General features: G+C 41.5%; 1 protein-coding gene across 1 annotated transcript in view; it reads left to right on the top strand.

Moving 5' to 3' along the window:
- The window catches only part of FLT1 (fms related receptor tyrosine kinase 1), a 170,555-nt gene that overhangs the window by 20,981 nt on the left and 137,158 nt on the right, over nucleotides 1–12,416 (top strand). Inside the window, exons 2-3 of the mRNA XM_082859298.1 lie at nucleotides 5,941–6,037; nucleotides 6,427–6,659. Of these exons, the coding sequence (XP_082715424.1) occupies nucleotides 5,941–6,037; nucleotides 6,427–6,659 (330 nt within the window). The remainder of the gene's footprint in view (nucleotides 1–5,940; nucleotides 6,038–6,426; nucleotides 6,660–12,416) is intronic.

The raw sequence follows: 12,416 nt of genomic DNA, 5'->3' as shown, positions 1-12,416 counted from the left end.
GGTGTCATCAGTTGGGGTTTCTCCTGAGGCCTCTCTCCGTGGTTTGTAGACAGCTGTCTTCTCTCTGTGTTCCTACATGGCCTTACCTCTGTGTGCGGTAGCACAGTGTTTTCCAGGGTCATCTGTGTTGTAGCATATATCCGTACTTCATTTCTTTTTATTGCCAAATAATATTCATTGTATGGATCGACTACATTTGTTTATCCACCCATCGTTTGGGTGGTTTCTACTTTTTGGCTATCACAGGTAACGCCGCCACAGACATTTGTATACAGGTTTTTATTTGGACATATGTTTTCGGTTCTCTTGGGTAGATACCTAGGAGTGGAATTGCTGAGCCATCTGTTTAACTCTATGTTTAACCATCTGAAGAGCTGCAATCTGTTTTCCAAAGCAGTTGGACCATTTTACAGTACTACCAGCAATACGTGAGGGCTCCTGTTTCTTCACATCCTCATCAGCACTTGTTCTTGTCTTTTTTATTGAAGCTATCCTAGCGGGTGTGAAGTTGGTATCTCACTGTGGTTTTGATTTGCATTTTCCTGATGGCTCATGATGTCCAGCATCTTTTCATGTGCTTCCTGGCCATTTGTATTTCTTCTTTGGGAAAATGTCTATTCGGATACTTTGTCAATTTTTTAAATGGGTTATTTGTTCTTCCAGTAGTTGTAAGTATTTTAAAATGTGATTTCTAACTTGTACATTGTTATGGATCACTGTGGATTTCAGAATCACTGACTTTTTAGGCCAGAAGGAATTGTAAAAATCTAAGTCCAGCCTCCTCTGTTGACAGATGAAGAATCTGAGGCTTAAGGAGACTTGCCAAGGGCCACAGCAGAGCTAGTTAGTAGCAGAGCTGGGGAGATTCATGATTCCCCGTCAAACATGGAATAACATAGCTGTTTCACGATTCCTGTTTGAATAAGGCCCCTTTCTTACGGAGAACAGCCCTTTGATTTCAATATAGTAGGGGTGAGGGGGTGTCATCTAGAAGGAAGAGGGGCTGATGACCTTGTCTTGAAGTTACATTTAACAGGTCAGAACACTATTATTATTCAGATCAATAAAAAAGGCAGTTTTCTAAAGATAACTTTTAGTCAAATTTTATATAAGAGCCTGCTCTCAATCTTAAAAGTCATGGGCCAGGCTGTCTGGTTCATAATGACCTGTGGTGGGTGTTCTCTCTCTTAGTGTCCATCATGGTAGCTTTGAAGAGGTTTGAAGAAAGAACCTCAATCATTTGGGCTTTGATTTGGTTGCAAAATGAAGGCTTTTTTATTTACTTGGAATTTTACTCACGCTTCCCATTGAGGTCCCAGAAAGCATTCCATTTTGCCCAACGAAGTACGGGTGGGAAATGTAGAGCAGCATCTTAGAACAGTCTATGCATGGGCTTCCTCCCAGAGGTTCATCATGTGGGGAAGGAAGGGGTGTTTGTTTAAGAGCCATAAAGCTCTGTTCGCTTTCTACCTACCCAATAATGCAGAACAAACAATGAGGGAAAATATTCAGACAAGCACAGTACAGAGTGTCAGTGTTCAGTCAGTGAGTTCACGCACACATATTGGCTTTTTAATGCTGTTAGCCCACTGTGCTTGACCTTAAGTTTTTCCTAATAAAGAAGCATGTGATAAAGCCCGTTTTCATAGTCTACACTTAGTTTGTTTTTGTTTTTGTTTTTGATTCTACGTGGAAGTGAGATGATACCGTATTTGTCTTTCTCTGACTTATTTCACTTAGCAGAGTGTCGTCAAGGTCCATCCATGTTGACGCAAGTGGCAAGATTTCATTCTTTTTTATGGCTGAATAGTATCCCGTTGTGTATATATACCACATCTTTATTTATCCATCGATGGACACTTAGTCTTGACTACTGTAAATAATGCTGCAGTGAACATGTGAATGCATATCTTTTCGAGTAAGTGTTTTCGTTTCCTTCAGATAAATACCTAGAAGTGGAATTGCTGGATCATGTGATAGTTCTATTTGTAACTTTTTGAGAAATATCCATTCTGTTTTCTGTAGTGGCTGCACCAATTTACATTCCCACCAACAGTACACAGGGGTTCCTTTTTCCCCACACCCTCCCCAGTTCTTGTTAATTTCTTGTCTTTTTGATAATAGTCATTCTATGTGTGAGGTGATATCTCATTGTGGTTTTGATTTGCATTTCCCTGATGATTAATGATGTTGAGTATCTTTACATGTACCTGTTGACAGTCTGTCTTTGGGGAAAATGTCTGTTCAGATCCTCTGCCCATTTTAAAAATTGGATGGTTTGGTTTTGTCCTATTGAGTTGTATGTGGGGTTTTTTAAATATATATTTTGAACATCAACCCCTTATCAGACATATGATTTGCAAATATTTTCTCCCGTTCAGTAGACTGCCTTTTCATGTTGATTGCTTTGAGTTTTTTGTTTGGTTTTATTTAAATATCAACCGCTTATCAGACATACGATTTGCAAATATTTTCTCCCATTCAGTAGACTGCCTTTTCATGTTGATTGCATTGAGTGTTTTGTTTGGTTTTATTTAAATAGTAATTTTCCTCGTATAAGGAGATATCTTTGACCCTCGTTGTTCTGTCGTAGTTGACTTTGATGAAAACAATAGTTCATGGACCAGCTAGTTTCCTGAGGCGACAACGATTCTTTTAAACGAGACTTCTAGGCTCTACCGTGGCAAACAGTGGAAAGTTCTGATCCACATCCGAGCTTCACAATGGGGGATCATTGTTAAGTTGTAGCACTCCACCCTTCGAGATGAAGTATCCTGTGGATTTATTTCTAAATGGACAATGTGACTCTGAGCTACTCATGAGTCGAGCAAACAGAGTTGCTCATGGTGGGAAGAAGGTATCAGATCTTGGATGTATGCATATTCACATCCTTGTACACATCACCACCAAGACGGAGAAAGGGTCTGACATGCAGGAGACACTCAAAAAGTGTTAAATATTCATGACGCAAGTGGGTGTATGGGCATTAAACTGCTTCAAAGAAGTATTTCAAGGCCTAATGACATTTCAGAGCAGTTGAGGAATAAATATCTCACTTTCCTTTTTCTTTATGAGTTTTCCTGTTAAACTGTAGTCTTGGTACTTCCGTTCATCTTTATGAGATTCTAGTTTCCTATTAACTGAAGGATGTGATGTCCCAAAGTGTCCAGTTACTTCGAAATGCTGTTTCCTGATACCTCTCCTTTCCTTTCTTTCAATCAACTACTTTTATCTAGCTTCTTTGTTCCAAGGGCAAAATTCATGATGTCAGCGGAGACAAATTCTATAGCAAAATATTTTTCTCAATATTTATCCCCCTTAGCTTTCCAATAATCCTATTTTTCTCTCAGTGTCTTATTTAACCACTCAGTTAGGTGGTTTTCTTTTGGTTGGAAGCTGGAGTGGGGACCGCAGAGAGGGACGTGCGGTTGGCATATTTTTTGAGGGATGTTCTCTACATGACACATCTCCTTCTGCTGGAATCTGGGTGGTTCTTTCAAGGTTTAAGATCCTCTCTGACAAGGGTCAGGAGTACTGGTGTTCTAGGGCACTGATAGAGAAAGATTCACACAATTTGGAAACCAAAATAGCAGCAAAAAAGGGGGAAAAAAGTAGGAATCACCTCATACCAGGGAAGGAAGGCATCTTCCCCTTGGCCTCTCCTGGATGGGAAAACTCATTATGTGCACAAAACCGCAGAGATACCTGCAAGTATTGCCAGAATTTTCCACAGGAAGCTTGGGGTGGACCTTTTCCAACCCACGAACAATTGCTCAGTTAAATCCCTGGAGTTCCATGCCACAAAGAAGGGCAGAAACTGTTCTGGCCTGGACATTTTTTAGGGCAGGCGTTATTAACTGCTGGCTGTGGCTTTTGAAAGACGTAGTGTCCTCCTGGATCACTGATTCTGAGCTACCCTGTTACTTCAGAAAACTCGTAAACATGAGGAAAGTACAAAATTCTTCTTTAGGTACCTGAATGGGTCGACTTGTTCTGTGAGGTTATTTGATAGAACAAGGGGAGCTCGATAAAACGGTCATTCGAATTTAAATTTAGTTAATATTGAGCCATTTGCTCCAATCATAATTTGATACCAGGGCCTATTGTATATAAAAGTGACTTTCAAAATATTCATATCATCAGCAACACCAGCAAAGCGGATAATGTTCATCTAACATCTTTGCAGTTACATACCCAGCAAAACGTTCTTTGATGCGAGTGGGGGAGGGGAGTGATGCTGCTAGGTGTCGGTGACGGGGGCATCTGTCTGCCACCCAGACAACAGAGCACCAAGTCCCCATGCTGTGCCTGTGGACTTTCTGGCTCCCACGTGAGGTTGCCAAGGAGCAGCACATCCAGTAATGCCGAGGCAGGAAGTGGAGAGATGAAGCTTCCAGGGCAGATCTTTCACTGACTCTAGTTTTCTTTGCGATATTAGGACCTGAGAGAAGCACTAGGGAGCATTGCTAGACTACCCCGTGGGGTCTGACACATGCAGGTCTGTGGTCTAAGATCCCAATATTCTGCTTTGGATTCCACTTTGGAAAGGTTTTTTTTTTTTTTTTTTTTTTTTTTTTTGCGGTACGCGGGCCTCTCACTGTTGTGGCCTCTCCCGTTGCGGAGCACAAGCTCCGGACGCGCAGGCTCAGGGGCCATGGCTCACGGGCCCAGCTGCTCCGCGGCACGTGGGATCTTCCCGGACCGGGGCACGAACCCGCGTCCCCTGCATCGGCAGGCGGACTCTCAACCACTGCGCCACCAGGGAAGCCCTGGAAACGTATTTTTTATGTAGAAGATATTCCCTAGGATCGGCTCTGCATACATAACTTCCCTCCTTCCAAGAATATCTTTTCTCCCTCCTGCTGACCCTTAACCCTGCTAATCCCGAGCCCCATCTCCTGCTTTTACCAGGAGAGGGGGGAGAGCAGGGGACGAGGGGAGGGCTCCTGATCAGAGACGTCTTCTGCTAAGTCGAGAGCTTCAGCAGAGACTCAACCTCTGTGGCACCAATGGCTCAAAGAATCGTGGGTCTGGGGATGTCAGAAATGGACAGAGAACCAAAGTCACGTAGTCCAGTCTGCCGTCTTACAGATAAAGAGAACTGAGATCTGGAGAAGGTGACCTGGCCAGGGTCTCATAGCTGGTCCCCGGGATGGATACTGTGTTGTATGGAGATATCGTGTCGTGAGGAGATACTGTGTCATGAGGAGATATTGTGGCGTAGGGAGATGTGTTGATTTGAGCACACCTTTGCATAGCTGGTCTCATTGCCTCACAACCATCCCCGTGAAACATACTTTGCAAATGTCACGTAGGAGCAGACAGTTCCCTCTTTTCTCTTCCATTATAGAAGGAAGTTGATTATGTAAGACAAAAGCAAGTGGTTTCTAAAACTGATTTTGATTCTATAATTAGTTTTCCAAATGAGGAAACCAGTTCAGAAAGAGAAATGACTCGCCTAGAATATCATGGCTCAACTAATGACTGAACTATGTCTAGAGTCCAGGAAAAGTTCCATGCCTTGTATTCAGGAAAAAGATCGGACGGGCCTGTGTAACCAGATGACCCATGTTGGTAGTTCAGTATTAGAAATATATTTTGGATGACATTGACATTTAATCCTGAGAGTTTTTAAGAAGTCACTATATATTTTAATATGGTTGCACTTTGAATCATGATTGAATTTATTAATGTTCTAAATTAATGGGCTTTTGAATATTATTTAGATCATCTGGCATAGTAGGATATACAATATTCATGAGCAGGAAGTCTTGGAATAGAAAAAAATTTGTGAATTAAAATAAATTTGTATCAGATATACCGTTTTGCCTATGCAAGTAAGTTAAAGATGAAAAGTTACCTTTTATGGAAAGATACACCTTTTAAAAAAAGACTAGAGGGCAATTTGCAAATAACACGTTTCAAAAACTTTTTTTCCAGGATGTAGTTCAGGTTCAAAATTAAAAGGTCCTGAGCTGAGTTTAAAAGGCACCCAGCACGTGATGCAAGCAGGCCAGACGCTGTATCTCAAATGCAGGTGAGTGACCGTGTTGGTTTGGGGACAATCTGATTGCCCTTCCTTAGGCACAACCACTCCCTAGGAGAGTAGAAAGGTGGCCCCCCCCAGAGTAGACAGGTAAACGTCAGTGGTCTTCCGTCATCTGCCAAGTGCAAACCTCACGCATCCAGCTTCCCCTGGAGGGTGATTCCTTCATCCATGGGATGGGAGGGAATTACTCACTCACAGGGAATCAGGGGAAGGGATGCCCCGAACATTTTGAGTTGTTTAAAAGCTTTTCTAAATGTGTTACTTTTCTGTAAAGAAAGTGACTGTACTTAAGAAAAGACATCAGGATAGAAATGACAGCTTCAGAACTGGCCCCAGCCGTGACTGACTGTGTTTTGTTTTCTTATCTGTGACTGCAGAGGGGAAGGGGCCCATTCCTGGTCTTTGCCTGCAACAGTGAATAAGGAAAGCCAAAGCCGGAGGCTGAGCATAACTAAATCTGCCTGTGGAAGGAGTGGCAAGCAGTTCTGCAGTACTTTGACTTTGAACGCGGCTCAGGCAAACCACACTGGCTTCTACAGCTGCAAATATCTCTCTACACCTGCTTCCAAGAAAAAGAAAGCAGAATCTACAATCTACATATTTATTAATGGTAAGACTTCCATTTTCTACATTCTCTTTGCTGTAACTTTGCAGTGGGTCATAAATCTACCTGATCCATTGGAAAGGGAGCTTTCCTAGTGACTGTGAAAGAAGTGGGCCAGGAAAGAGAGCCTACCCTAGCTGTTGAAACTTGTGGAGTGCGTTTTAATGTATTTCCTGAGTGTCAGTTTCAACCAGAATTTTCAAGGACCAGTCAGTCAATTGCATGCTCCCTTAAGGGAGAGACTCTTGTCTATTTTGTTCACCACTGTATCCATGGCACCTAGAATACTGTCTGGCACATCGTGGGATGAATAAATGAATGGCAGGCTTTTAGTTCTATTTCTTAATTATTGAGGAGCCCAAAATACAGTACAGATTTTTGTCCTTTAACACAACTGCATTCTCTGATAGGTTGGAATTGTAAAATACGGTTCTATACTAAATTCGTAAGTGTAATGTTGGCAATGTCACTCGAAGGTTACAAAATTAATTCCGGTTAATGATACTGTATTATTTCATGTTCACAAAGCGAGTATTAGAAAGATATGAGAGCACCACCTGCCACTGCATAGTGAAAAGGGCGAAAGACAAAAAATGAATCATGTTCTGGTTATAATTTTTATAGTATAATTTTTTAGTTTTTTCCTTCTTTAGAGAATGAAGCAAGGAAATAATATTCAGAGGGAAGAAATATAAAATCCTTAAAGAAACATAAAGTGGCAGTAGCAATGGATCCGTGGAGAGAATAATAAGGAAGATGACTTGTCACTTTGTTCTTCCTTGTTTTGTTCCAGCCAGTTTCCAAAACTTGCACAAGACTCTAGCCTTAGAGCTAGAGCTCTAACACATGGAGCAAAATCAGTAGGCACCTCAGGCACAAACTCAAGTTAAAAAAACAAAACAACCAACCATCAGCGTCAATAGCCTAAACACACATCCTGGGTCTTCCTCCCTGCGAGTTAGAGAACTGGGTCTTTGCATTGAAGGCAGCACCATAGACTTACATTTTGGTGGGAATCTTTTTTGGAATGTTTTACCTGAGCCTAATACGTAATTTTCCAGATTCAGGGTTAGTCTTAGAGACAGTAGAACAGTAGTGTGATATTGGCAGTAACATATTAGCTCGCATCAGCCTGCTTTGACTGAGTCACTTTTCTATCCTGCTCCGCCAAACCCCTGTTTGTACATCTTGCACTTTTCCGGGGGGAGGGGGTGGGGTGGGCAGAGAACTGGAGGAGGCGACAACTTGCTAGCTGATCGCCATCATAGGAACGCAACCAGCCCACTTAAAAATAAGAGGAGGAAGGAGGCCAGGGATCTTGGCTTGGAGAAGGCAGAGCTGCCTTCTCCAAGAGGGAAGAGAGGGTGGGGTCGGGGGGGGGAGCAGGATTAAAGGGAGAGACACAGACACGACGTGTGCCAGTGGCGATGGAAAAAGGCATGTGCTCAGACATCTGTTCTCTTTTTCTAGCTCCACATAGTAGGTTATGTTCTGGTGCTTGTGGAGGAAAGAAAATGCTTTTATTCCTGTCTCTCTAGGGGAAATGGGGGGAAAATTCATTTACATTAAAATTCTTATAAAACTTTCTCCTGTGGGTTTATTGGTCTGACCTTCCGACTCAAACACTTAAATGAGTAAAAGAAGACCATTTCTCTTTTTTTCCCTAAGAAATAACATTCGGTTATTTTCATCTTTCACTCCTACATTACTCAGTAGGCCTCATGGGTTATGGAGCCAGTAGGTAGGTGTGCAGAACCTGTCAGCTTCAAGCCCCTTTGGAAACAGAAGAGAAACTTAGCTATTTAGAATTATCTCCACTTCCACTATACAATAGAGCAGATCTGGCAAGTAAGGATCACTCTGGGTGTCAAATCAATAGTCATTCTAAGCCCTGTGAGGGCAAGGTCCACGTCTGCCTTAATTACTTTTATCTGCAAAGTGCCTCCCGGGTACAGCGCCTGGCTCATAGCAAGAATTCGGTAATATGTGTCAAATGAATACATGAAGCGATTAACAGGGCTGTGTGGAATACTCTGTTGAAATTGACAGTGAGGATGAATTTCTGGCCAAGTAGGAAAGAGAGGCATCACTAATTCTCGCTGTCTGGTATGAGGCTGGGGGGGGGGTGAGTACTGGCCGTGGTGTCATGTATCATGTCTGCTCTCTGGTAGTAGCCCACAAACATTAGCATAAAGGTACAAGTCCTAGTATCTCAAAACTCCTGCACAACTTGGTTGGGTAGAAGGAAATTCTCTGTTTCAAAGACTGTGTTCTTGGAGAGGGAAGGATATCAAAATGCGCTGATTGTGTTTCATAGGGCATTATTATTGGAATACCGTGAATATTATATGCGTTCATTGGGAAAATCTTTATGAGACGTGACTTTTAAATAGCACTAATAACAAAAGATATGTGAATCAATAATAGTGACCATAAGAGAGCACCTGAATGTTCTTTGTCAGTTAACTTGGTTAGCAAATATTTAGGGAACACTTGCTAGGTGCCTGGAACTGCACTGCTCTGAATAGTAACACGGATTTTGTTGTCTATTTCCCGGTAGAGTGATATTGGTCTCATAATCACACTTTACTAAAATCCAAGTTAGCTATGATACAATTCATTCAGCAGCTGTAACTTTTCTAAGTATCCTAACATTTTATGCATTTCCTATTTTCATTCTTTTATTAATTTTGTGTCTGAGAAGATTTGGTCTCAGGCTTCCATTATTGAATATTTACAACATTACAGGTTTAATTTTATTCAGGGGCACAAAACTGGTCTGGTCTCTTGTGACTCAGGATGGTCTCTGGGACTAATAACTCCAACCAGTTCCTCATACACAGCTGTGACTACTTACTAGATGTCAACTGGTTATCACTTATTTATTATTGTTGAATGTTGACTTTAGAACATGTTATTGTTTGGACGATTTCTGCCCCTGGTAAGCATCTGCAGATGTGTTGGCGTTTCATTTTGGTTTTCTGTAATGATGAGAAACACTATTGGACACCTCTTTTGAAAAGGCATAGATCTGTAGTCTGATAGGGTTCTGAGAAAAAGAATCAGGGCTGTATAGCTTTGTCTGCGTGATACCAAACCGTGCATGTGGATTATAAGCAAACTGTTATTTAGATGGTTCCCACCTGAGCACTGATTTGGACATAACATCTGATATGTATATGTAATGTACAGAAAAATCAGTATCACCACTTTATCATTACAGCTTGTAGAAATCTACCAAACCTCTGACATAATGCATTAATTTCAATTTATTTACTCAAGTAGATAAATTATCAATTTAATTACTCAAGTGACTACATTTAACTACTTTACTTTAAAAAAACCCAAAACATAAAACAGAAGCAATATTGTAAGAAATTCAATAAGGACTTTAAAAATGGTCCACATCAAAAAAAATTCTTAAAAAGAAAGATCAAGCCAAGGGTCTATCAGGAGAGGAAGGTGATTGTCTTAGAATCAGTGTAATTTACTGAGACAAGGCTCTACTTGGCTATAGGACCTGGGATTTAAATTACTGGTAGGTTTAAATTTCCCTTAATATAATAACTTCGTACATTCGTGGTTTCTTTTCATTTAAACAAATGGTTTTATTTACATTATGCTGTTCGATTCTCACGACAATCCCGTGAAGCTTTCTTCTCTCCGTTTTACAAGCAAAGGGCCTAAAATCCACTTCACTTGAGGCTGCATGGGGAGCGACGGAAAAGGGTTAGCAACAGAGTAAGGTGGTCACATTTTTCCCTTCAGATTCTCAGTGGCGGGAGGAGACCAGAGGGGTCAAGACTGAGGCAGGAACACCAGGCAGGGCTGCTGCCAAGGTCACCGTTGTCATAGCTGTGGGAAAGGACAGAAGGTGATGGATTGGAGGGACTCAATCCACCTTGGTGAGCTGGAGGGTCGTGGTGGAAGGGAGGAGGGAAAGTGACACTTGAGTTCTGTAGGGGCACCTGGGCAACTGGTCCCAGGTCCCATAGCCAAGTAGAGCCTTGTCTCAGTAAATTACACTGATTCTAAGACAATCATCTTCCTCTCCTGATATACCCTTGGCTTGATCTTCTTTGTTTTTTAAAGAATATTTTTGACGTGGACCATTTTTAAAGTTTTATTGAATTTGTTACAATACTGCTTCTGTTTCTTTGTTTTGGTTTTTTGGCCGCAAGGCATGTGGGATCTTAGTTCCCCAACCAGGGATCGAACCTGCACCCCCTGCACTGGAAGGCGAAGTCTTAACCACTGGACCGCCAGGAAATTCCCACCCTTGGCTTGATCTTGACAAGTGGCTGTTGAATGAGAGTAACTGAAAAATGCTACATACATTTTTAAAAAATTGCTTTTGGGAAAATGAGTGGAGTACCCCAGTGATTATAGCTACAAAATTCTGGGTCATAAGGAAAAACAAAAAGTACCCCTCCGTGCTTTACTAATTACAAAACAAGAAGATGTTAGCTGAATGGTAATGCCAGGGCTACTTAGGTAGTGTTCGTCCGCCTTGCAGAGGAAAAGGAACACATTTGCATTTCTTTTCTGACCTTTTAGTATAGACAAGAAATTGGCTCCAGGTCAGCCTTTTCTAAGTTAGAGGATTTCATTGCAATTAGTATTTTAATATATGAGTTTTGCCTGTAAAGTAAGGAAACTAACCAGAAGAGATTTTAATGGCATCTCCAAAGTAATTAGTACTTTGTCAGTGTCTCTAATTTAGTTAAGAAGACCTTGAACTTAGTCTGTTGAGTTCCCCACGCTTTGAAGTCAGCCTATACCCTTCCCCTCTCCAGGTCCAAGACTTTCGGGGCTCTTTAAGTATATAATGTCTTCTCTTGAAGCATTATAATTGAAAAGGGAAAGGAAAATGGGAGTCTGCGTGTGGTTGAGTGGATATCTTCTAGTTCTTCCCTGTAAAAGAAACTCATCTCTTCTGCTTCTCTTGGTTGTTTTAACTCTCTACGCCTGTTAAAGCAAATGGGTTGGAGCATTTTCACAACACATTTCCCTTCCTTTGGTTCTCCTTTATGTATAAAATGAATGAGATTTGCATAGCAGCTTACTTTCAGGTAGGAAAATGATCAGACACACTGCGTATGTAATTGAAAAGTAGTAGAAATTCTAACAACCCAGATATCCTGGGAGAGAATGATCATTGTGCCTTCACCTAAACGTATTTAGTGGGAAAAAGCTCTGTGTGGCTCGGGGATCTCCAACAAGTAAAAATACTAAAGGTGCAGATATTCTGAAAAGGATTCAACATACTCGCTTGTTCAACACATCGGGTTTTCCTGAAGGGCTTTTACATAACTCTCTGCGATAAACCACTCTGGTATTATTTCTTCCATTTTATGTATGAGAAAACAGGCGCTGTGACCTGCTCAAGACAGAGCGAATAAAATGACAAGCCAGGATGAGAATCCAGGTCAGATCCCAAGGTTGAGACTGTTTCCGCGATGCTACAGTTTCAGCTATTGATTTCAAACTATGAACCAACTGTTCATCTTTGACAGTATACATTCTACAGTTATTACATTCTTTTAAATTTCAAATTCAACGTTGTCTTCTTTCTTTTGAGGAACGGTAGGTTACATGGGTTTCGGGGTGTTTTTCTGAGTGATAGGCCTTAGGGAAACAAATCCCGATCCCAGACAGCTTTGTGCTGCTGCCTGATGGGGTCAGAACTTGTTCGGGCACACGCTCTTTCATCGCTGTGTTCCAGCTCACGTGGCAAGGGAAAGAGACATCATTCTGTTTACC

This window comes from Leucopleurus acutus, assembly GCF_964270905.1.
Source record: "Leucopleurus acutus genome assembly, chromosome: 18".
Classification (NCBI taxonomy): Eukaryota; Metazoa; Chordata; class Mammalia; order Artiodactyla; family Delphinidae; genus Leucopleurus; species Leucopleurus acutus.
This window is presented reverse-complemented; position numbering and strand designations above follow the sequence as displayed.